The sequence below is a fragment of the Euleptes europaea genome, chromosome 3, assembly GCF_029931775.1.
Source record: "Euleptes europaea isolate rEulEur1 chromosome 3, rEulEur1.hap1, whole genome shotgun sequence".
NCBI classification, from domain to species: domain Eukaryota; kingdom Metazoa; phylum Chordata; class Lepidosauria; order Squamata; family Sphaerodactylidae; genus Euleptes; species Euleptes europaea.
The window spans coordinates 66,772,855-66,796,480 of record NC_079314.1 but is presented as its reverse complement, the minus strand read 5'-3'; the positions used below and the strand labels follow the sequence as shown (position 1 = coordinate 66,796,480).

General features: G+C 41.8%; 1 protein-coding gene across 1 annotated transcript in view; it reads left to right on the top strand.

Annotated features, from left to right (window-relative positions):
• Positions 1 to 2,703: 2,703 nt before the first annotated feature.
• Positions 2,704 to 23,626, top strand: part of NELL2 (neural EGFL like 2) — a 147,329-nt gene continuing 126,406 nt past the window's right edge. Inside the window, exons 1-3 of the mRNA XM_056846760.1 lie at positions 2,704 to 2,795; positions 3,405 to 3,533; positions 22,311 to 22,461. Of these exons, the coding sequence (XP_056702738.1) occupies positions 2,741 to 2,795; positions 3,405 to 3,533; positions 22,311 to 22,461 (335 nt within the window). The 5' untranslated portion in view covers positions 2,704 to 2,740. The remainder of the gene's footprint in view (positions 2,796 to 3,404; positions 3,534 to 22,310; positions 22,462 to 23,626) is intronic.

Genomic DNA, 23,626 nt, shown 5'->3' with positions numbered 1-23,626 from the left:
CCAATCCTGAAGGGGGGCAGTTAGGCAGCAGCCGGGAGTGGCACAACCGCACCACCTCCTCCTCGGCTTCTCAGCCACCGTGGAGGGAAAAAGAGCAGTTTAAAATAATTAAAAACAAAAAAGGGGGAAATGCCCCATTGAACAAAGCAAGGCTGCACCACCTTTTTTGGTAGCGAAGCCATGCTCCAGCTCAAGGGGGCGTTCCGAGGGCAAATGAGGTTAAGAAGCTGCCCAATTGCAGCTCCGCCCCCAGGAATGCCTTCCCCACACCAGCGCGGGCATTCTCTTCTGGGATTTAGTTCCTGGAGTGGCTGCACTGGCAGCAGGGGCTGGTGGAGCTCTGCAGTGTAGGTGTCACTTTATTCCATGATAAAGTGGCACCTATGCTTGCATGGGGTCACGCCCGCTCCTAAGGAGATTCGGGGGAGGGGGCCTTCAGGATTGCAGCCTTAGTATTGTTTCACCCTATTAATTGTTTTAGAGGCTGCATTGTATATTATTTTAAGATTGCAAGCTGCCTCAATGGCTTTATTCCAAACCAAAAGGCAGAAGGAACTGAATTCTTTATGTAACTTCTATGACAGAATTTGGGTTTCAGACCACCCCTTTTTCATTCAATGGGCTGTTTAAACAATATACAAGGGGAAAAATAATTTATACCCTCCTTAACCCACTTAACAGTTGCCTCCTAACAAGGCAGGTAGTAGCAATACTGGCAGATGCTGAACACGAGTATGAATTTCACTACAGTGATTACACCATTTAAAAAGTTAACACTGTACCAAACTACCGGTAGTATTTTTCCAGTTATATGTTTAATTTTGATCCAAGATCAACTTGAGATTTCACCAGAGCCAACAGAAAATTATATGTTCCAATGATAGTTCTCTTAGTTAAATATTATGACACTAATTCACAACAGGTGAAGAGAATTAAGTGGCAGAGTGAGCAGAACAATCCAACAGTAAATTAAAGGAGAATTTACTAAAAATGAACACTTCTGTGCAGTAGGATAAAATGACAGGTCTCTGAAAACAAATAATTTCCAGGAATATGTTAATCAACAACTTCATTCAGCAAAGCACTCTTCATTCATGCTGTGTAGAAATTAACCACTATTTAAAGAGCAAAATGCCAGGGCTCAAATCTGCCTTAACCTATATCAGTGACCAAAAGATAAATTCTCTAACCCCATGGTGACTTTCTTTATGCTCTTAACAATTTTATTAGAAATGTAGAAAAACAATGTGAAGACAAAAAAAAAAAAACCCACAGATTGGTCAGGGTCACAATTGATTACACAAATAACATCCCATAAAATGAACCATTCTCCTTCTTCATTAATGCAGAATTTTGGCTGCCTTCCTGCACTTCAGAAACTTTTCTTTCTCTGAGCCTTTCCATCCCAGAACCAAATTCACATTACCTCATGCTCCTAGTTGTGATGATGAACATCTTATTTAAAAGATACTTAATATTTAATTACAGTTTTACTATTTCTCCGGGGTTTGGTCAAGAATCTGAGTGTGGCCCCAAGAACCTATTTTTGTCCCCAAGAACCTATTTGGATGTGCTAAGCTTTTTCTCAAACAAGCAGTATCCACACAAATCCAGCATTCGGCTGCAGTCTGGGGCCTTAAAAAATATTAGCCCTTGGAGGCCTTCTGGACGAAGCACCAATTTTTTCGAACTATTTCCATGAAGGAGTTGTTGCGCTTTGCGTTCCGTTATCAAAGGCGTTGCCAAGGGGCCGTCTCTGCAGCTCTGCGATTGTCCCTTGCAGGAGGACCAGCAGCAGAGTCGTTCCGCGCGGACTCCGAGGCGCTCGATTGCTCGGCTGAGGAAAGGCGGCGAAGCCCCGGCCGAGACCTCCCCGGGAATAGCGGAGGGTTTCTGCGCGCGCTCTTGCCCCCGCCAAGGGTCCCAAGCCCTGTTTGCGCGCGCTCAAGGGTCAAGCCAGCCCGCCTCGGCCAAGCCGCCAGTTCCCGCGCGCTGGGGCGGAGGGAGGCCAGCCGGGCGTCCAGGAGGGAGCGCGCGGCGCGCCCGCCTCCCGCGCGGGGTTCCCCAGCCCGCCGGCCTCAGGAGCCGCCTGGAGGCGAGCGCGCCTGGGGGGGCGGGAGGGAGGGAGGGAGGGGTCCTGGCGAAGGCGCCTCCTCCCCGCCCACCGGCCTCTCCTCATTGGCCCCGGCCCGCCCCCTCCCTCCCTCCCTCCCTCCCTCCCTCCTCGGAGCCGTCGACTCCGCTGCCTCTTCGGAGGCTGCTGGCCAGGAGGAGCCCGCCCGCCCGCCCCGAGCTCCGGCCGCTGGTGCCGCTCCAGGTCTGGAGACGGAGCCCTGCGGGGGAGCCCGCCTGCCGGCCAGCCAGGCGACGACGAGCGCGCCTCGGTCCCTTCCCCGCAGGAGCGGTTGCGGCGCTCGCCCTCCATTGTCTCCGCCGGCTGCCAACAGGTTCGCGGCCGGGAGCTGCCGGCTTCCCCGCGCCTCGCCGCGCGCTCTCCTGGCGCCGTGCCGGGCGCTGTTCGCCGAGCCCTCGAGGAGGAGGAGGAGGAGGAGGAGGATGCTGCGGGCTTGGGCGGCTGCCGCTGGTCCCCTCGCCGGCTGGAGCCCGGCTTCCTGCTGAAGCCAAGAGCGCCCGGCGGGGGTGGCTTTCGAGCTCGCCCCCCCTCCCCACCCGGTGGTTGAATCCCGACTGGTCTTCCGACAAGAGGATTATGGACTGATCGCCCCTCTCTTCTTGCGCTATGGAGCCCCGGGTCTGCTTGAGCGCCTGGTGCTTGCTCTTCGGGCTGGCTTCAGGTAAGGGAGCGATCGCGAAGAAAGAAGCCCCCTCGCAAAGCCCCAGAGCCTCTGGCAAAGCGAAGACCTGGGAAGAAAAGCCCTTCCTATGATCGATCCTGATTTCCCGGGGCAGCTGTGGGCACGGAGGGAGCCCTCGCTCCAGAAGCGCCTTTCCCAGGTGGAACATTGAGTAAGGGCAAGAAAAGCACACATGCCGTTTATGCACGGGAGGTTTTGCCTTGGATGTGCCACTCTTTAGATGTACTTTCCTCCCCATCCATATTCTCAACACTCAACAATAAGCCCCCCCTGCAGAGTTTTGAAAATTCGGATGGGGAAAATGTGCATCTAGAGAGTGGCAAATCCAAGGCAAAACCTCCCTTGAATAAATATTGACACACACACACACACACACACACACACACACGAACTTTAGGAATGGATTGTGCTAAAGTAGGTCATGGAAATAGGACTGGCTGATGCGGCTGATCGGAAGAGGTACCTGAGCCGTTCAGTGGAAGGATGGGGAAGGGGGGTGGTAGAGCTGGTGGGTGGAAAAGGCGAGGGGGAGGGGGGGAAGTACCCATCGGTGGCCTGGGGGGAGTAATGCCTCTGTTCTGGTTCAAGTTCTAGGCTTTGGCGTGGATCCTTCGGTGCAGATCGACGTGCTGGCCGAGTTGCAGCTGGGAAATTCCGTGGCCGGAGTGCTGCAAGTGCAAGGGCTGCATAACGGGAGCAAAGCTTTCTTCTTCCAAGGTACAGGACATCTGTCTCCTTGCTGGCTCACCAGGCAGGGTCAATCCAGTCCACCTGAATAATTCCTGGACTTGCTGGCAAATGCGTTGGGCTGAACTTTTTGCATTAAGGTGTTGGCAGGCACTATTCCTCTGGGATCATGATGCAAGACAGTCCATTTGCTCAGCAACCCTTCTCTTGGCTCTCTAGAGCTCCGGGGTTACTCTTTCTTCCTCCCCTCCCTTGGCCTTTCTAGCCTTTCTTTTGATTGATAGGCCTTTAATTAATGGTCAGCAGGAAAGCTGATGGCAGATGGCTTGTTTTGCCAGGCCTGGGGAGTCCTGAATAATCAACAGACTCAATTGGACTGGCTGAAATGGTTTTATTTTTTATTTTTTGGGTGATTGTACCAGGTTAAACTCTGAAACTAAGAGCCCATAGCAATAGAAAAGATGGTTAAAATGAGGTGTCACAAAATGTTGTCTTTTGGAATTATATAGAAATGGTGGTCATATAAGAAGCTCTTTTTTTTTAAAGTAAGGAGCACACAGACTTAACAATCTGTTAATTAAGACAAATGTTTCATATCAAGATTTTGTAAAGGCACTTCTAGTGTTGTTTAATAAAAATAACACAATAATATAAACTACAGAAAAATACATTAAAATATTTTTTTATAAATAAAATATCTCTCATGGAGGGGTCTCATCAATACAAGCTGTTAATTTTTAATGAAATTTAAAAACACATTTTAGAGCTGAATACATACATACATATGCATGTATGTGTCATTGTTGTTTATTTGAAATGCCTTCTTGCAGGTGACTGTATTGGATGCCCATCAACATTCTAAAGTTGAAAATTACCGCTTTATGTATGCATGCTGAATGACATAAGTGAGGAAGATGGTTAATTTGGTGGACTGAGAATAACATTTATAAAACACAAAGGATTGTTTTATGGTGTCATTCATTTTGTTAGGAATTTAAGTTATACTTGGATGGATGTATTTTCTGCTTCAAGTACTGAAAATGGCCTTTTCAACCACCTGAAATGTAAGAAAAAATCTAAGAAAAGGTGTTGGTTTTAACTTCTGAATTAGAATGTATCAAATGCTGACTGTAATTACTGGAGGGTTGAGTTAAAGATGTTGTTTTCTGGTAGGACCAGAGTGTGTCGCTGTGACCATTATCACAGAAAAACCCTGAGGATACACTTTTAAAATTGACACATGCTATTTTTAAACAGAAAAGGCCTCATCGTTATCACCGGATGTAGACATCTAAATGCATGGGCACTTTACAGAATGAAAATATAAATTGATGCGATTATAAATATGAGATGATTGCATTTTGGAGGTTGGTAACACGAACAATTCAGAACTTTGGAAATTAGACTTCAGCAATCGTTCTTTTTTAAAATGATGACAATCCTACAAATTGAACATACTGGAGATTTTATCTTGCCTTCCATTTTTTCAAAGAGGACAGGGCAACATCTATAGTTTTTCCTTCCTTTTTATTCCAAAAGTTCTGTAAGGTGGGTGAGATTGACCCAAGGTTACCTAGTGAGATATCATTACACTCTAACCTGCTACACTACAATTTGTATCCAGAGACAGTGGATCTTGATTTCTGCACATTGGAGGTGGCCATGCTTGATAAAGAGGCAGAACAATGGCTAGTGGAGTAAACAAGCACTATATAAAACACTATATAAATAAACACATATAAAATTGTCTAATATTGGGGTATCTTGCCCCTTTTTGTCCCAAAGAAAAAGAGACAAGTATAAAAAACCAGAATAGGAGCAATGTAAAGGGTCTTTTTGTATTCAGAAATATTAATGCAATAAGTGACACCTTGGAGAAATTAAACGCAAATAGAATATTATGCTCTGCCTGGAAAATCACAACCCAGTAATAGTGATGCCATCTATTGTAGATCTGTCGTAGCCCTTCAGCCCTCATATCCTTGGAGGTACAGGATACTGAACTGAAGAGCCTGCTTTAAACAATCAGGCCTCCTTCACACACAAATGAAAGAGACAATACCTAGGATATGATTCTGGGGAGTATCTTGATTATTAAAAACATATGTGCAGAACCATTTGTGTGGATCTTTGCCTCCTGAATGGCTCCCCATTGGAAGAGTGCAGATGGATTAGGAAAAAATGTAGTCACCCTTGCCCATATGGTTGCAATAGTCACACAGTTTTCCTGCAGTGTAGGATTGCATGTAGGGAAGCAATTGATATGTTGCTGCTTTGTGAGAGGGAGGGGAAAGAGAGAAGGGGGGCTTAATGTCCTATTAAGAGAGGCATTACTAAGAAAATATGTGGTTGGGAGCTGGTCTCTGCAGATGTTACACTGTCCTGTGGGTATTTGCACAAAGACATGGCCTGAAACTGAAAAAAAGTGTTGAGAAATCCACAAACATTATTAAGACTACTTTGGAGCATATGAACTGCAGCCCTGATGACCACTTGAAACGGCCTTATAGTGAGTCATACCATCAAGATCAGTATGGTCTGCTTTGAGGCAGAGGTCTCCTACTACCTGATGATTTTCACTGGAGTTGCCTGAGATTGAATTTGAGGTCTTCAGGGAAATTAGATACTGTACCACTGAGTTACTGCTCTCCCCAAATGTCTCAGATATTTAGATTTTATATTAGGAATGAGGTTTTCTGAAGCACTGAATATTAGTATGACACCACCATTTTGTTAACAAAAACATAGAAAACAATCATTGAATGCTATATATATAGAAAAGCTGAATATCAGTAAAACATTGGCATAATAAGCCTAGAAAAAACTGTTTAGAACATATAGCGCACAATGCTGAGGGGGAGGGAGTGAAGCTCCATATTACACCACACTGGTGTAAGTGCCCGTCTAACCTGGGTGGCACATATACCGGCGCCTGGGACCTGCAGAGTTGTGCGGGCCTCTGAAGGCAGTGCAGCCACACCATAAGGGAAACTTGGAAGAGGCAGCAGGTGCCGGCGTGAGGGAGGCGTTCCGGGGTGGAGCTGAAGTTAGTCAGCTTCCAAACCCCTTTCACCCCAGGAATGACCCCTCGAGCTGCGGCGTGGCTGTGCCACCTTTTTTGTTGGTGCAGCCTCGCTTTTTGCAATGGGCATTTCCCCCTTTTTCCATTTTGGTTAAATTCTTTTATTTTCTCCGTGGTGGCAGGGAAGCCTCTGAGGAGGCAGTGCGGCTGTGCCACTTCCAGCCGCCACAGATCTTCCCCCTCTTCAGGATGGCCTGTTTGTCGATGTTTATAAAATACGACTTAACTGAAATGAATTATCAAGAGAGGAAGGCCTCTCTGACTTGGGTAAATTTTGCAGTGGGAGGTTCCACTGGGCATTTTTATTAAAATAGCAAAGCAACAGAACTGAAATTTAAGCAGTAAGCAACATGTAGAAGTATATTTAAATATATATGGGTTGTTGCTGTTGTGTGATCACTACATTGATCTGGAGAGAAAGGTGGTAAAGTTAGAAGAATTATTGATCAGTAATTGCAAAAATCAGTATTTAGTTAATTTCTAGAGTGACAATTTAACTATTCTTGACAGATTGATGAGAGTAAGCTGTATATCTGAGTGTGGAAATAAGTGTTGAAGAATAGGAAGAGACCTTGTGCATTGGATGCTTAGAGTCTGGGAGTTATTCTGAAAGCAAGAGTTTATTTTTATCAGTTAAGATGTTTAGCATTTATGTATATAAACTTTACTTGGTTATTTAAGGAAGAAAAAATAAAATAAAAATCCAGGTTGGACTGAAAGTATATGGCTTTGATAAAGTACAAAGATGGTACAGAACACCAAAGAACGTATTTAAACTGTCAGTATGATGCACGATGGAACTTGAGAGCTATTGGCTTCCCAAATGGTTCTTCCTGGCACAATCCGCTGCCAAAAATAAAACTTAAATAGACCAATTTGTACAACACTAAATCTACAGTATGTAACTGTTTTAGGCATGTTACCATTACTGTTTTACAGTTTGCATACTGATTTTATCTTTGTCCCTTCATTCTTTTGGAAACAGCATCTTCTGTTTTGTTCATAAATCTGTTTTCCTACTGTACTAGACAAATAACCATAAAACTTGTAGGAGAATATTGCAGAATAGACAAGGTTGAAATACTCTTCCTCCTCTGTGTTAAATTCTGTCCTAGTTATGCTACTCCCCAAAGGGAGTAACCAAGGATATCAGAAGAAGAGAAAGTAATAAATGGAGCCTTTTCCCATTTAAAACTAACCATTGCAAAACACTGAAAAATAATCTTCTTAAGCCCCTTCTCATCTGTGTAGGAAGCAGTCTGGAAAGCTATCAAGTTTTCTTAATGCACTGTAGTATATGAAGAAGTGTTATAAGTGATTTAGCTACTTTTCATCATTCCACACAACCAATAGAATTTCCAGTTCTTTCCTAGATGCCAATACAAATAGAAACTACTGAGAACATGTAAAATGTAAATAAATTGCTCTAAGTATTCTTATCAAAGTAAAATTATGTACGGTAATTATGTCTGAATCATGCCATTGGTTTTATGCACTATGAGCACAACTGCCATGCTTGCTGGTTATCACTGTCTTTACAGAAGTTACCATGGGCTCCACAATGAATTTCAAATAAGGAAAAGTTGTCAGTATGATCATCTAGGCCCTTATTCATTTTAACATCTTTACCAAAAAGTTTGAACTCTGATTAATTGGCAATTGCCTGGAATATAGCCTATTTAAACATTCTTAAAACCTTAACATTTACTCTATTTTTAGATATGCAGGAGCCATGTTTCCATGTTATTTGATGGCTTTAGAAACACACAAAGAACAAAAGATGGATATTTTGAAAGAAACCTTGAATTATAACCTAGACTATTTTTCATGAATTTCTTTTCCTCTAATGGTTGTATAATTATATGTTGAATAATTAAATGTTAGGAAAGTATGACAAGGTGGACCTTGTGTCACCTCTTTATTTTGGCAGAATAGGGTGGAGTGTTTAAGGGACAACTGATGCTCTAACTACTGTATACTGCATGCAGACATAACAATATGTTAGGAAGATACTCTTGGCTAAATCAATTTCCTCTACTTAAGAAAAAATGCCTTGGTTGCTGATGCACATTGTTTGCCTTTTATGAAGATGACACTACTGTCAATTTAATGTAATATGCAGAAAATGCTAACTAGGTGGATAAACTTCAATAGGGAGAAATACATATATAAACACAAGCTGAGGAGATACGGAAGATATATGTTCAGAATATGCTTACTGTTAAAGGAGAATGGGATGTTGCTTAAATTTATGAGGAAGGGGTTTAGGAGAGTCAGATAAATGGGAGCTTGCAAAGGGCACAAACATCTCTGGACGTAACTAATCGGCTACAGACAAGGACAGGTGGCAAACTGTGTTCAAAACAGAATACAGCAATGGATACAAGTGATGCAAAATTTCATCTGTTTTATATACAATACACATGGTTGAGATACTGTTAATAATGACTAGTAGGTAAATCTTACAGTCCAACTTAAAATGGTGGCTTCCACATCTGCATTTACACTGGTACAATGACTCTTTATCCTGTGATTTCTCAGCAGCAAAATAAAACTACTAGTCATTGTGTAAAGAGAGAGAGAAAAGGCTGAAGCTGTCTTATACTGAATCAGATCCTTGGTCCATCAGACAGAATTGTTTACTCAGACTGGCATCAGTTCTCCAGGAGTTCAGGCAGAGGTTATTTCACATCACCTACTGACTAGTCCTTTTACCTGGATATGCCAGGGATTGATTCTGAGACCTGCATGCCAAGCATCAGTTTTCCAGGAGTTCAGGCAGTACATCACCTACAGTTCAGGCAGTACATCACCTACTCACCAGTCCTTTTACCTGGAGGTGCCAGGGATTAAATCTGAGACCTTCTGCATGCCAAGCAGGTGCTCTATATCTGAGCCACAGCCCCTCTTGCACACTTGTAAAGCACTGATGGACAGCTCAGAGTCTTAAGCAACACTTGTTGGCATCCTCCCATTAGGGCTGTCAAAAAAAAAATTCGGTACAGTTCGGATTCGGCCGAATTTGGCCCTTGTGGGTTCGGTACGTTCCGAAGTCCGAACTCCCCCACTTCGGATCCGTTCAATTCGGCGGGAATTCAAAGTTCGGAAAAAAATTCGGCCGAATAAAGCCATTAAAAACACAACCGCACCTTTCCGCGGCTTTGGGGGGGCATTTTTGGGGTTAGAGGTCCCAAACTTTCGGCAGAGCTTCAAAGGACGTTTATTGAAAGACTCCCCAAGTTTTGTAAAGATTGGGTCAGGGGGGGCTGAGATATGGGCCCTGAAAGGGGTCCCCCCCACCTTTAATGTGCATCTCTCAGCAGAGCTTGCCGCCCACGCACAAAGCTCCCAGCCCCGACAACAGCTGAGACGTTTGCAAACCAACTGCAAAACAACTGCAAAACAATACAACCTTGTTAAACAACACCTTTGCAACACACAACTGAAACCTCCCCCCTCAAACCAGGGAGCGAGAGACTCGAGGGGGAACACACACCCCAGGCAGAACCGACGAAAGCCCCCTTTGGCTTCCCCCCCACCCACAGAAACTGCTCCCTCCCCATACACACACAGATTCTGCTTTCCCCCCCCACACACATACACAGGAGAAAACTTATAGACTAAAGCCCCCAAAGGGGTCTTACTGTGGCTGTCTTCTGTTCCATCAAGAGGGGCTGAAGAGGACTTGTAAATAATCCAAGATGATTCCAATTAGGCACGGAACGTTTTGCTCTGGAGATGCACAGGATCGGCTGATCCATTCATCCCAATAGGGGAAAGCCCATATCTCGGGACCCCCTAACCCAATGTTCACAAAACTTGGGGGGTATCTTAAGAACACTGGTCTGAAACTCCGCTCAAAGTTTGGGATCTGCACCCCCCAAAAAATGCGCCCCCTGCAGCCATGGAAAGAGAAAAGGGGGGAGGCGATATTTCTGCCCCCACTGAACCCATCTTTACAAAACTTGGGTAGTATCTTAAGAATAATTGACTGAAGCTATGCTAAAAGTTTGGGGGCTATATTGACAGCCCTACATCCCATATTGATGTTACCTCCTATTGTTATGCCTATTAGAGGGAATACCATAGTGATGTCACTTCTGATAATGGCCAGATTTAAGTGGCTGTTGGAGGAAGAGCTACTTACATTGGAGGAAGGCTCCTTGGAGAATGGTTGGATCCATTCCAATGCCATGTAAGGAAGCCACTCATCATTAAGTCCTGATGACATTTGGTCCACACCATACCTCCAGCACAAAAGGCACAATCTTAGTGCTGGAATGACATCACAGTGCAATGCTACAGCTCATCATTAGGTGGCAAACAGCTTGTGCCTACAGGATCCCTGCACCTTTTAGGGGTGTTTAATGGCAACAGTGGCATGTGTCCTACCATTCTGTTCAGTGAAGTCTGAAGCTTTCCTTGAACTTAGAACCGCTTCATTCATGCAGTTTCCATGCAGAGTTGGATAAAAGGCTCCTTAGGCTGCAGGACGGCACCAGACTTTGCTGATTGGAGAGGTAGGGTACAGGCCAGTGGTTCTGTATGGAAAAGGAGGAAAGTTTAAGAGGAACAAGAACCTACATCTCCCATTCCTCATGGGAGCAGATAGATAACAGGTGAACAATGGGGCTTTTGTAATCTCATAAATTAGCACAAAAGGATTTCATCCACACATTCTTGTTGGTCTTCCTTGGTGGGACTTGCACTGGGAGAAAGGCTCAGGGATTATTAACATACTGCAAAGTGATGGGGAGTACATTGGGAACAATCACAGTAATCACTTTTCGAGGTTCCCCTACTTACTGGGATGGACTGCATTGTCCTTTCTCCCCCAGCTGGAGGAGAGGTTATTCCTGCTGGGTATTCCTGTCTGGAGTTCTGAAATGGGGTACCTATAATATAAATGTGAATCATATTTTGAGTTCCCCAGGCTTATCTGACATAAAACTATGCATACATTTTGGGTTGGATCTAGCCAGCTTTTCTGCAGATGAGAAAGGAAGGATGACGACCCTTTGACCACCAAAAACCTGCATGGATGAAGGGCATATCCAGTGGACTCTAGAGTAAGGAAGAGAAGTAGGTGAAATCGAGTGAACAATCTGGCTGGATCCAACCTCTTCAAATAACATTTGAGACACGTTATAGTTGATATAACATGGATAAGGAATTCATTGTTGAATTCCTCATATTCTGAGTCATTTATTGATTTAAGCTTTCTTGAAGGTTGTTAGTGTTACAGTATTAAACCCATTCTTAAATTGCATGTGTATTGTAGCTATTCATTTTTTGCCCATATTATTAACAACATATATCTCCTGTGCAGAATATGTAAAAACAAGTGGGGACCCACAAGAAACCTGTGGGGAGGAAGCATGGCCCCCATCTTTGTTTCCTCCCTTCTCCCCCTACTTCTGTGCCTCTCAATGTTTATCCTGCTACCCCTTCTCTTACTGTTCTCTCTCTTTCTGCCAACCTATCCCAGCTCTCTCCCATCTGCACAATGTAGAGAACGCCTTTTTATTTGGGGGAAAGTCAACTCCCCAATGTTTTTTTTAAAGTCAGGTATTCCCGCAGACCTATGGGGTTCCCCAAGTCTGCAGAAACATCTGTTTGGGGTAAGTGTGGCCTCGATCTGTGGATTTAGGGGGCACACTTGGGAATTAGATATATAGATAGATGGTTTTAAGCCGATTACTGATCTATTTTAATTGAAATTTAGATTTCCTTTTTCTTATAGAAATGTTTTCATTATCTCAGGAATCTTGTTGCCTCTTGTTCTTTAGACAGATAGCAAGTTGAACTCATAATATATTTAAAGCTCCTACATTAAATTAAGATTTTATATTTCGCTATTGTGGGAAGTTCTTTAATATGGTTGTTAATCATTTCCCAATAACTTGTCATGTTTTAACATCTTTTGTTAGAAATTCATCATAGCATCTGAGTCTGTAATCATCAGACCTAAAGGAAAAGTTTGGATGTGGGAACTGCAGGAGGTCTCTTGGCAAACAGTTTTTGTTTGAGGTTGAAAATTCACTTTGACAGTGTTCTGTGTATTCTGTTCCTTTTCATACTTCTCATGTCATGTGAAAATCTGCTGGATGACTGGTCCATAAACAGCAGCTGTAGTTCTGACTATGCAGACTAGCTTTTGGACAAACTGGATATCATGAATCAAGGTTCATCAAAGGTTTCCGGGAAAGGAAATATAGGTGGAAACCAATAATTTTAATTTCACTAACCAACCCTTGGGGTGAATTAGCTATCCCAGTTGTGCGTTGTTGTTGTTTTTTGAGGGGGATGTAATGCCGAGGAAAGTGTCTCTAGAACCTTTCCCTCTTAGGACATTGTCACCTGTATAGTGGTAAACAATGTCCCCAAAGTGCAGCCAGCTACTATTACAGTTTGCTCTTCAAAAACCAAAAGTCACTCAGGGTAAAAAACGAACAAATAAACCCAGGAATCTATTAACTTTCTCCCATCAGGGTAGTTTTTCTACCCTATGAGTTTATTATCCCAGACAACCATTTTTAAGTGTTCTGGAAGGATACAATCCTTCATGGCAACATGAAGACTCTTCCTGACAACCTGCAGAATATTTATCTCACCACAGAGAGAGATATTCATGGGACAGAAAAATACGGTACCCCTGTGTACAAAAATGTTAGAAATTTAGTTTTACATATTTTACCTTGAAATTCATCATTGTTTATGTTAGTTGTCTAATATCTTAGGTTCAAAACAATTTGTCTTTCATTTTTTTAGAAAAATAACTTTGTAAAGGAAACATACTGGTGTTGTCAGTATGCAAAAGGAGAAAGGTGAATCTATGAAAAAGAAACATTCTGCCTCATGTCAAAGTATGTTTTTAAGGTCTGGATGTTTTAGTATCATGAAACACAATGGCTTCTGACACCACAAACAAATATTTTTTGTGGGACATTTTGTAACACTAGACACATAGCAATATTGTTTGGGGTGGACGTATACCCCAAAGGCAATATGCTTAAATTTCTCATTACAGGTTAGTTTGAGGGTTAAAGGAACAGGACATATACATCACTAGCTAATGTGATCAGTGTTAATGAGATGGTAACTCTTCCTGTTCTGATGCCAAGGGAGATCAGCCTGGACTACTATCTGGGATGTCCCCCCCACCCAGCACAACTTGGCACACCTAAGAGCTGCATCTAATTTCTCTTCTTGTGGGAAAAGTAGGTGTGAGGTAATTTCCCTATTGAAACGACTTGGACCTCTGTTGGCGTACCATACTTTCAGTACCATGGACAGCTTTCATGCTATGTGCTGCGCAGTACTGAGACTGTCTCATCATCCCCAGTATTAGTCAATCTGAACTTTCTGGGCACCTTCCCATAGCCCCCCCCCCCCCTACTGCTTGTCTATTCCGCACCACCACACTTAGCCACTACTAAAAGCAATGATTAAAAAAAACAAGTACATTAGGTTAAAAGTAAAAGTAAACCAAATAAATACATCACAATTAAACCCTTCCCAGAAGATGGAAATCCCAAGGAAGGGAAAATCATGCCAGTTGCACTTCTCCTGCCCTGCTAGATGATTGAACAAGGTAGAGACCAGGCCTTTAGAGGCTGCATTCCCATTTGTTCCTGAAACCCTCACAGGATCCCACAGCCAAATCATGGGTCTTGCAGGACTTTGCAAAGCTACTGCTAATGTTGCCAATATAAGCTAGACACTGCATGTCCTTTACCCTTTCCCTCCACACTGCGATGTACCCCATATGCTTAACCATGTAGAGTGGAGGTACCTTCTTTCGATCACCTGGCTCAGGGAGACTCATGATTCTCTTTTTCTCTATAACAGGGTGGTTGAGAAGGAGGGAATACTCCTGAGGAAACATTTGTTTTTTCTTATCCTTACACTGGAAAATGTATATAGGTTTCTGGTGAAAATGCAAACTGGAACAGTTTGCAAAATCTGCCTCTCTCAAGGACATTGTTCTTCCACTTGGGCTCAGGGGAAGAGGTTTTCTCTGGAGGGGCATATATGAAGGAACCAAGTTTTGGTAGTATAAATGTGTGTATGCAGGTGTGGCTGTAAAAGAGAGAGATAATGAGAAGGAGAATGTATCTACATCTTTGTACAATATTCTGTAAGCCAATATAAAATTATAATCATCTAAATGTTGCTGTTTGTAGGATATATGTTAGAATGCAGATCTTGAAAGCACCAAGCTGATCAACAGCCTTAAAAGTAAGAATCTTGAACCACTGGTTTGAAACAAGCAAATAGGAATGAAAAAGACATAATTTGGTGCTAAAATTCATATAATAGGCTGAGGCTAGTAACATTCTGCACACAATAAATTTGCTACAGTTGGGCAGCTGTGGTAGAATCTGATGGAAGGATTATATAATTGAGAGGCAGTGAACTGCTGCTGTTCCTTGAGAATATGGTGGATGTTATCTCCAGAACATCAACATAAGAACTAAGGCTGGAAGACTATGTATGTGTATGTGTAAATTAATAAACTGGGGTTGTGTTTCCTTTTCAGACAGCATTTCTACTTTCCAGTTGTAGAACTAGGTTTGCTCATGTTCAGAGAGGGTTTCTTTTCATTAAAAGGGATTGTTTCCTTTCAATCCTAATCACAACAACAAGTTGCTAAACTGCCTCTAATAGGGATTGAATTGGTAGTCAATAAGTGGTGTAGTTTTGTTCTTGTAAGCTAGAACTGGCAATGGATGAATGATTTGCAGTTGGCTACTCCATAAAGTAAGTAAGGTTTGTATTATTAGATTGCAAATACCTGTTGTTCTACTAGGCCAGTGGCCTATGGACTCCATGACTCAAGTAGTCATGCACATATCTGCAACATGAGAGTGGCCGTAGATAATGGCCCTGGTTCTAGGATATTAAGCTTTCCAGCCATTGCTGCTTTTAGTATCAAGCAACCTCAGAGCTCTATACCTACATCCATTTCATCATGTCCTGTATTCTCCTCAATATGCACTGCCAAGAATGATTGCCTGTGCATTTGCTATGTTTTCATCACTGTCTGTTTTTCTGACCATGCTCAGAACCTTTCTAAATACTACAAATTACACACAAATAATGCACGTTCTTCCAGTGTTACATAAATAATACTTATGTGCATAATATAGTCAAAGGGTCTGAGCTGTGGTTTTTTCTAGTATAATATAAGATGTTTGTGGTGTGGAAAGAAAGGTCTTTGATTGTAGTCTGACTTTTATAAAACATGTTATTGCGAGCACTGTTACTGTTAGCTCAAAAAACTGAGCCTGAGGGTACATTATGTTACAGTTACCTGAGCTCAAATGATTGGCAGATTGGAATGTAAAAAAAGAGAAACTTTGTCATCAGGTGGGTGGATTTAAAGTCCTGGTTTCAGGTGCTGGTTTGGGTAGTATTGCCAAGGTAATAGCCTCATCCCACACAACTTCATTTAGAAGCAAGTTCCATTGATTTCAGCTGGACTTGGCTGCCAACTGAGGGCACCCTGTGCTGCAGCCCTAATTTTAAAGCTTCTGGGGGAAATTAAAATGCCCCTTAAAGCTTTAATGTCATCTTTGCTCAGTGCTGTATGCCTAATGCTTTTGTTTGTGAACTGAATACTTAGGGATAGTCATAATATGAAAGTGAACTCTGTACTAAAACATGTGACACATGTGATTTCAGTGACAGTGTTTAAATAGCTGAAAAGTATATGGTCCTTTTATTGTTTTGTCAGCACTGGTCAGCTCCTAGGTTGCATTGGATTACTCCGATATTGTCTAAATACAAACTTCCTCTAGAGTCCTGGGTGATATCCCACATAATGGGAGATATTCACCCTGATATAACTAGTTCTGTTGCAAGATTTTTGGCAGAGGTGATGTCGCTTAAACGTCAAAATAAAATAAGCACGTAGGCTGCAAGATGAATGTTGGATTAAATTTTATGATTTGAATGATCCCAGTTCAATGAGGCTGGTTCAGGGGAAATACATTGATTGTTATGGTACTAGTGATGCTATGTTTAGTAATTACATTCCTACTGTGTTTTAACTTTAAGTATATGTTGGGTATTGTAAATTAATTATTTGGTGTTGTTTTATTTTATGTATTATGTATTATTGTTATGCTTAAGCTCAAGACCTTTGGTCAAAGGAGCTAGTAAATAAATGGAAATGGAAAAGGATATGGTCTAAGAGGTTTAAAATAGTGATTTAACATACAACAGCAAGAATATTGACAGTGTGTGTTAAGTGCCACCGTGTTAAGTTGCTTCTGATTCATGGCGACCCTATGAATTAATGTCCTCCAAAATGTCCTATCGTTGATAGCCTTTCTCCAGTTTTGTAGGCTGAGAGCTGTGGTTTCCTTTATAGAGTCAATCTATCTCATGTTGGGTCTTCCTCTTTTCCTGCTGCCTTCAGCTTTTCCTAGCATGATTCATGACTCATCTTCTCATAATGTGACCAATGAACGATAGCCTAAGTTTAGTCATTTTAGCTTCTAGGGAAAGATCAGGCTTGATTTGATCTAGAGCCTACTAATTTATCCATTTGGCTGCTTCTGTGGTATCTATAGAACTCTCCTCCAGCACCACATTTTAAAGAAATCAACCTACTGACAGTAGAAGTTCCAAAACACCTTTAATGGCATATGATGATGATTAGACAATTGTGGTCTGGAGGATACGCTATCATTAATTCTGTGTAGGATCCCTCTAAGCAGGAATCCCCATCAACATCAGCCTTTAATCTGCCAGGTAAAAGTTAAGAAGCCACTTATAAAAGCTCTTTAAATAATGCAGTGTGGTTAAAAAAAGCTTTGTTAAACAAGTCCCATACATGTTCAGTACATGTAAGTCCTCATTCAAGTTGGTTTAAATAAATATTAGAATTTCAAAGAGTCAAGTAAATATGTCCATGGCTACACAGCCGTTTTTTAATGGTGAGGACCATAATAATAGACTGGACTAACCAACAATTTCAATGGGACTCACTTCTTTAGAGAGTATGCAGTCTGCTGTCCAACTGGCCATATTGTTGTAAGAGATTATTTTTCCACTATAAGAGAGAGAACTTGTAAAGTAGTTGGATCTGCAGGGTAAGCGCTGAAAGGTAAGAAGAGCTGTGTATGCTTAAATTCCTCTTCTATGCACTTATTAAAGGTATAGGGCCCTGTCCTTTCTTGCATCTGGCACTGCTTTATTTCTGTTAAGATCTGATGTCTTTTATACAAATATGAAGGAAAATTATGATTAAAAAGTGAAGGGTTTTTTTTGCAGAAGCTAAGAAACATAACAATAAGGCATTTTGCAGTAGTAGGTGCTCACTTCTATTCTCTTCATGGTCATTGTCATGTACAGCAATGTACCCTGCAGCCTAGGAAAGCTTACTTAGAGAGAATCTGAATTTTGATTGCCCGTGTCTCACGTCCTTATGTGGGAGTACTGGTACAATACAAAAAGTTGAACACCATTACTCTTTATTTGGAAACTGTGAAAAACAAACTCTTTCCAGTCAATGGTTCTAATACTGCAGTGAAACATTCATTAATTTGTTGCTGTGTCAGGATTCTGACACTTCTAGCATGCCTGTAAAGACGGAAGTTTCCTTTTCAAAATTCCCAAGATGGTGAACTGTAACAGCTGTTCACAAGTGGCTAAAATTAAATTGTTTAACAAATCTACACTTAGAATTGATTTATAGCGGAAGCTTTTAAAAGCTGATTATGTGAATTCAGAAACCAATTTGGTTGAGGTGTGTGCACAGAAAGCTTTTTAAAAAGAACTTATCTGGCTATGATTCTAGGCATGCTTATTTTCACTGGGGTTCAACTGGAATGAAGTAAATGTTCTTAGGACAATGATGTATCCTTTTAGGATCTTGCACTTTTTTTTAAAGAAGTTTGAGCATTTAGTAGCCTCATCCTCAGGACTGTATTTCTCAGAAGATTGTGGGTGGGTTGCAGAGTGGAAAGGAGGAAAGAAATTAAGGAAATTAGTGTTTTTTAAATAATAGGACCCAATTCTATACAAACCTATGTTTTTCAGTTCTTCTCATACCTTATTTGTGCCAGACCTTAGTAATGAATCTAACGTCATTATTACCTTTTAGTTTCTAGATGAAATAATTTGTAAGAAAGTTGGAGTCCTCTTGTAAGAAAGGATTGAAGTACTATTGGGACTATATTGTTTGGTGCATGGTGGGCTTTGAGCAACAGATGGAAGATTGCAAAGGGAATAGTGTTATAGTATGCTTCTTATGCACACCATATGTCAAGTCTTCATGTCACAGAGGCAGAGTGCTATGGTACACTCATTAGAACTGGAGAAGTCACTGACCACTGGAAGCCAATTTTCTGTCTTGAGGTGTGACTCTGCAAGCTGTGGATATTAATTTGTGAAATGAGAGTACATTTGAGCCTAAGAGGTACTCAATTTATTTATTATGATACTTGTTCCAGGGCTGCAGTATGGTGCTGAACTGAATGCGGGTTCTAGGTTGAGCTCTAGCCAGACCTGTACTAAATGAAGGAACGACTGGCCAAAATACTGGGGTTGGGAGTACAGCCCAGCCTCTCTGGGAAATATTATCGTACAAAAAGAAGTCATGCACTTTGACAATGCTGGCAAGTGTCTTGGCATGTCTATGACCACTTTGAGATTAGTGTGGCAGTGAAGCCAGGATGCATGTGGATGCAGGTAATTTTGAAGAGGAAAACTCTGAGGATGCTGGGAGGGAAGCAACCCCAGAGGTTGAGTTGGTTGGGGGGAGACTCTGTTGATTGATTTCTTCTCAGTGGAGGGGTCTGCTGAAGCATGTTTTCCAACTTTTGCTGTCTATCCTGCTATAAACCATAATTTCCATCAATGTTAATAACTGTTGGGGGCTCTTGGCCAGATATCTATTCCTTATATAGGATCAGATAGAGGCTTTGTACAATATAAATTGCTTGTAATAATTTGGATACCATGATTTCAGGTTTCAAAATGTTTTGAAAAACTGCTAATTTGCAGAAAGGTGCAAAGACTGCAGAGGTTTTCATTAATTCATGAAATACTACTTTAGAAGGCAAGTGTCACAATTAAACTTGCACCAACAATTTGCTGAACATAGTGGATAGAGCATTTTAAAAATTACTTTGACACCTCAAGGGCAGCCAGAATAAAAGACTAGTTATGCATCTCAATTATAGATTCAGAGATGTTTTCTTTTATGTTTATTGCACTGCTACTTTACTAGCAACCACCTGTAGTTTACCTGTAAAAAATTCTGCCTCCTTGAGCTCTGATTATAGATACAATGTTGTTGCTTTACATGAAACAAATGGCTTGGTTCTGTTTTGTTTTTTTTAATGACCTAAAAAGAGCCTTCCATTTCCCACGCTGTAGGTAGAAGCCTCTAGGAAACTTTTCATCTAAAAGGAGCTTTGTTTCTGTTTAAGAGATCTGAATGACAGAGACGTTTGTTTGCTAGGTGAACTGTCATACCCTGGGACCCCAAAAGTCAGACCCAGAGATTTCCAGACAGGGCTCATGAAAACAAGAATACAGAAGATAAGGGTCAAATACTTTTATCACTATTTGTCCTGTACAATTTGTTGTTTTCATATTCCTGCTTTTGCTAGCATGTAGAACTGACTAATTTCATTTTAAAAAGGAAAATCAGCATGGGTCTCCTTCTTTGAACCAAAGTTAACTCCTGTAGTGACTATCCAACCAGGGCTGAACAAGGACTTGGCATTTCTTAGTCACTGTAGGTATTAATAATTTTAGCGAAGCTTGGGACTCCACACCCATTACAGGTAGTAACTAGCATAGTAACTAGCATGGCCACTCACAGACCTTTCCACTTTCATGAAACGATCTAATCCTCTTTAAAAGCCTTCTCAACCAGTGGATGTCAGCTCATAGTAGTTTATTAAAAGAATAGATTATACAGCACGTGATGTAAACTGAAACTAAGGCATTTAACCAAGGCATCCACTATTCCACATTTATAAGTTCTAACAGAGTAATACAGATCAGAGTGCATGTAAAATGTAAAGATATAAAGATCACCCTTTTTCTACTTTGATAGAGTCTTAGGAAATACTAACTTAACTACTAGTAAGTATGTCTTAACTTCCAGCCAAGTTAGGGATGAGAAAAATGAGGCTAGAAAGTGGGGGGGGGGACGACCACAAACAGAAGAATTAGGCGGTGTGAGGAGAGAAAAATGAAGGCATACCAGGCTAGTTGATGAGCTTAGGAACATCTCGTGATAGGCAAATGTTTGTTTCATCCTTGTACTTAAAATGTTTGCAGCAATTGAGAGCTTTCTTTAAAAATCACTGCTTAAAAGGGTGGCAAACAGCACCAACTATTAAGAGTCTGTCTGTTTTTTCTGCTCTGCCTTGCTTGCCACCCTAATGGCTGCAGTGCAGAACTGCTCTAAAAGTAAAATGTGTGTGGTGTTGTTGTGCATTTGCTGAATTCAGGATGATTCTAGCTTCCTTGGGCTCCCAAGCTGACTTGGGCCCTATGGATTTGTACCCCGTCAGCAGTTCAGGCACTCCCTCAGAGGTGCTAAGTGCTATCTCTGTTCCTCTCCCACTACTGAACTGTAATGTTGCACACTCTAAGTGTGCACAGTCCCATGCCAGAACCCCTGCCTACAGAACTATGGGACATCCTGCCTGAAGTTTATATTGTGTTGGGGGATGTGATTGGGTATAGGTAGGGTTGCCAGGTCCCTCTTTTCCTCCGGTGGGAGGATTTCGCGTGTGCGTGCGTGCATGTGCGCCAACGCAAGCGCGGCACTTCCGGTTTAGAACTGGTAGTGCTGCCTCATAAAGGGCCTTTACCTCTGAGTAGTTAAAAGGTGAGTAGTTAAATGGTTAGTAGTTAAATGGTGAGTAGTTAAACAGTGAGTAGTTAAACGGTGAGTAGTTAAACGGTTACCACTCAAACTATAAGGTAAAGGCCCCTCGCGAAGCGGAACTTCTGGTTCTAAACCGGAAATGCCCTCAGGTGGTCGGCTGGCAGAGGGGGCAATTGCCGGGGGTTTGCCTGCCTCCAGCGGGCACCTGGCAACCCTAGGTATAGGGGAGGGGTGTGGCCACCACTGGGAGGAGGTGATTAGTTGCAGCTGTTTTCTATATCCTGTGCTCTGAGGGGGTTATGGGCTGGACCATGTCTGGAGGTTATGAGTTTGGCCTGGTCTGTTGTATGAGTGCCTGTGGGCTATGCTGTAGTTTTGGGTTCCATAACTTTTGGCCAGTTTGGAGGGGCATTCCTGGGCTATGGCAAATTAGGGAGCTCACTAATTCCTGCGACACCCCTCGCCCCACCAAATTGTGTCAATGTGCTCTGTGACATTGCCACAGCAGTAGCCAGACAGGGCGTGGTGCTGCTGGGGTGCTGTGCTGGTGTATCTTGGCTCCTTGTGTGATTTCAGCCACACCCCTCTGATTGTGCTGCAGATACACTAGATCATGTGATTCCATCTTAAGGTCTGAAAGATAGTTGTGAACACTGCAGGATTACAGCACAGTAAAGCCAATTATTATATTTACATGTGTGCTTGATGCACTTTTGATATATAGGATCCTTTTTTTTTTTTGTAAAATAGCACTTCATATCTCTCTCTCTCTCTCTCTCTCTCTCTCTCTCTCTCTCTCTCTCTCTCTCTCTCTCTCTCTCTCTCTCTCTCTCTCTCTCTCTCTCTCTCTCTCTCTCTCTAGGTACATCAAGAAGTGTGAAAGCATCTCCTGAGAAAGCTGAACTTTTTTTCCAGAAGCTAAGAAATAAACATGAATTCACAGTTTTGGTGACACTCAAACAAGCTCGTTTAAATTCAGGAGTTATTTTTTCTGTTCACCACTTTGATCACAGGTGGGTGCTGATGTCTATATTTCTTGTTTTGCTGGTATATCAAAATGTGTTTAAAATAAAGCCATATATAGACCTGCAATGGATTTAGGCTGTTATCCCAGGCACATTTGCCTAAAGGCAAATTCTGTTGAAACTGATTGGATTTGCTTCCTAGTAATTATATTTAGGAATGGGAGGCACACTGTGACATGATGTGTATGGCATTATCTGGAAATAGCTATGGTGCACATGACTGTGGATAATGTAAATGGGTAGATATCTACAAGCTAAGATCCATCAACAGAAAGTGGCATAGCTGTCACCGTTTAAATGTCTCCTACTGCTAAGGGCATAGAAAGAAATTCCACTGTTGGCTTCTCATATAATTGCGAGACTCATCCTCATCTAGCATAAAATCAGCTTGTCATTGCTGCCAGTTCAGAGCATATGTGTCGATGTGCTTCCTAAGGGTTTTTGTTTGTTTGTTTGTTTTTTGCATCTTACTTTGCAGGATAGTGAATATTCATCAAGGTTAGTGAAGTGCATCCATAACAATAAATAGTACAGTGGCTTATAAAAAGCCTCTTTAGGTATACAACATTCATCTTGAGGGCATTTGAGAATGATATTTTCATGATATGGCAAGTCAATTGCTGTCATAGGTAAAAAGGGTGTTATCAAAATAGTTATACAGCTGTTGTAGCAGTCAAGATAAGGCTCTAAAAAGGTATCGTAATAACAATCTTGAAAAATATATGATTTACAAGTAAAACATGAAAGCTCTGTATCATATGCCTCATTGAAATCAATAGTTTCTGTGACCCAAGCAATGTAATTCTTACAACTGAGGTATTGTAATGTTAATAACAATTTGTATTTCTTTATTTTGTGATATATACCATAGGGAAGTTTATTTCCCCCTGTTCTTTACTGTAGTAGAGTTTTATTTGTATGAAATATTGCTTTTAAATGAAACAGTTACATATATTGCATTTTCTGTGGGATAGCCTTGTTAATATATTGCTGGAGGGGGGATTTTGTCTTGAAGATTTTGTTTTGAAGATTCAACAGATTTATTGAAACAAGGTTTTGGTAGGCTAGATCTAATGGTGGGCATATGCTACAATTAATCTTTTACAGCCCATTCCTCAGCTGACAATTGCCAGGGACATTGCTGCGGCGCCTC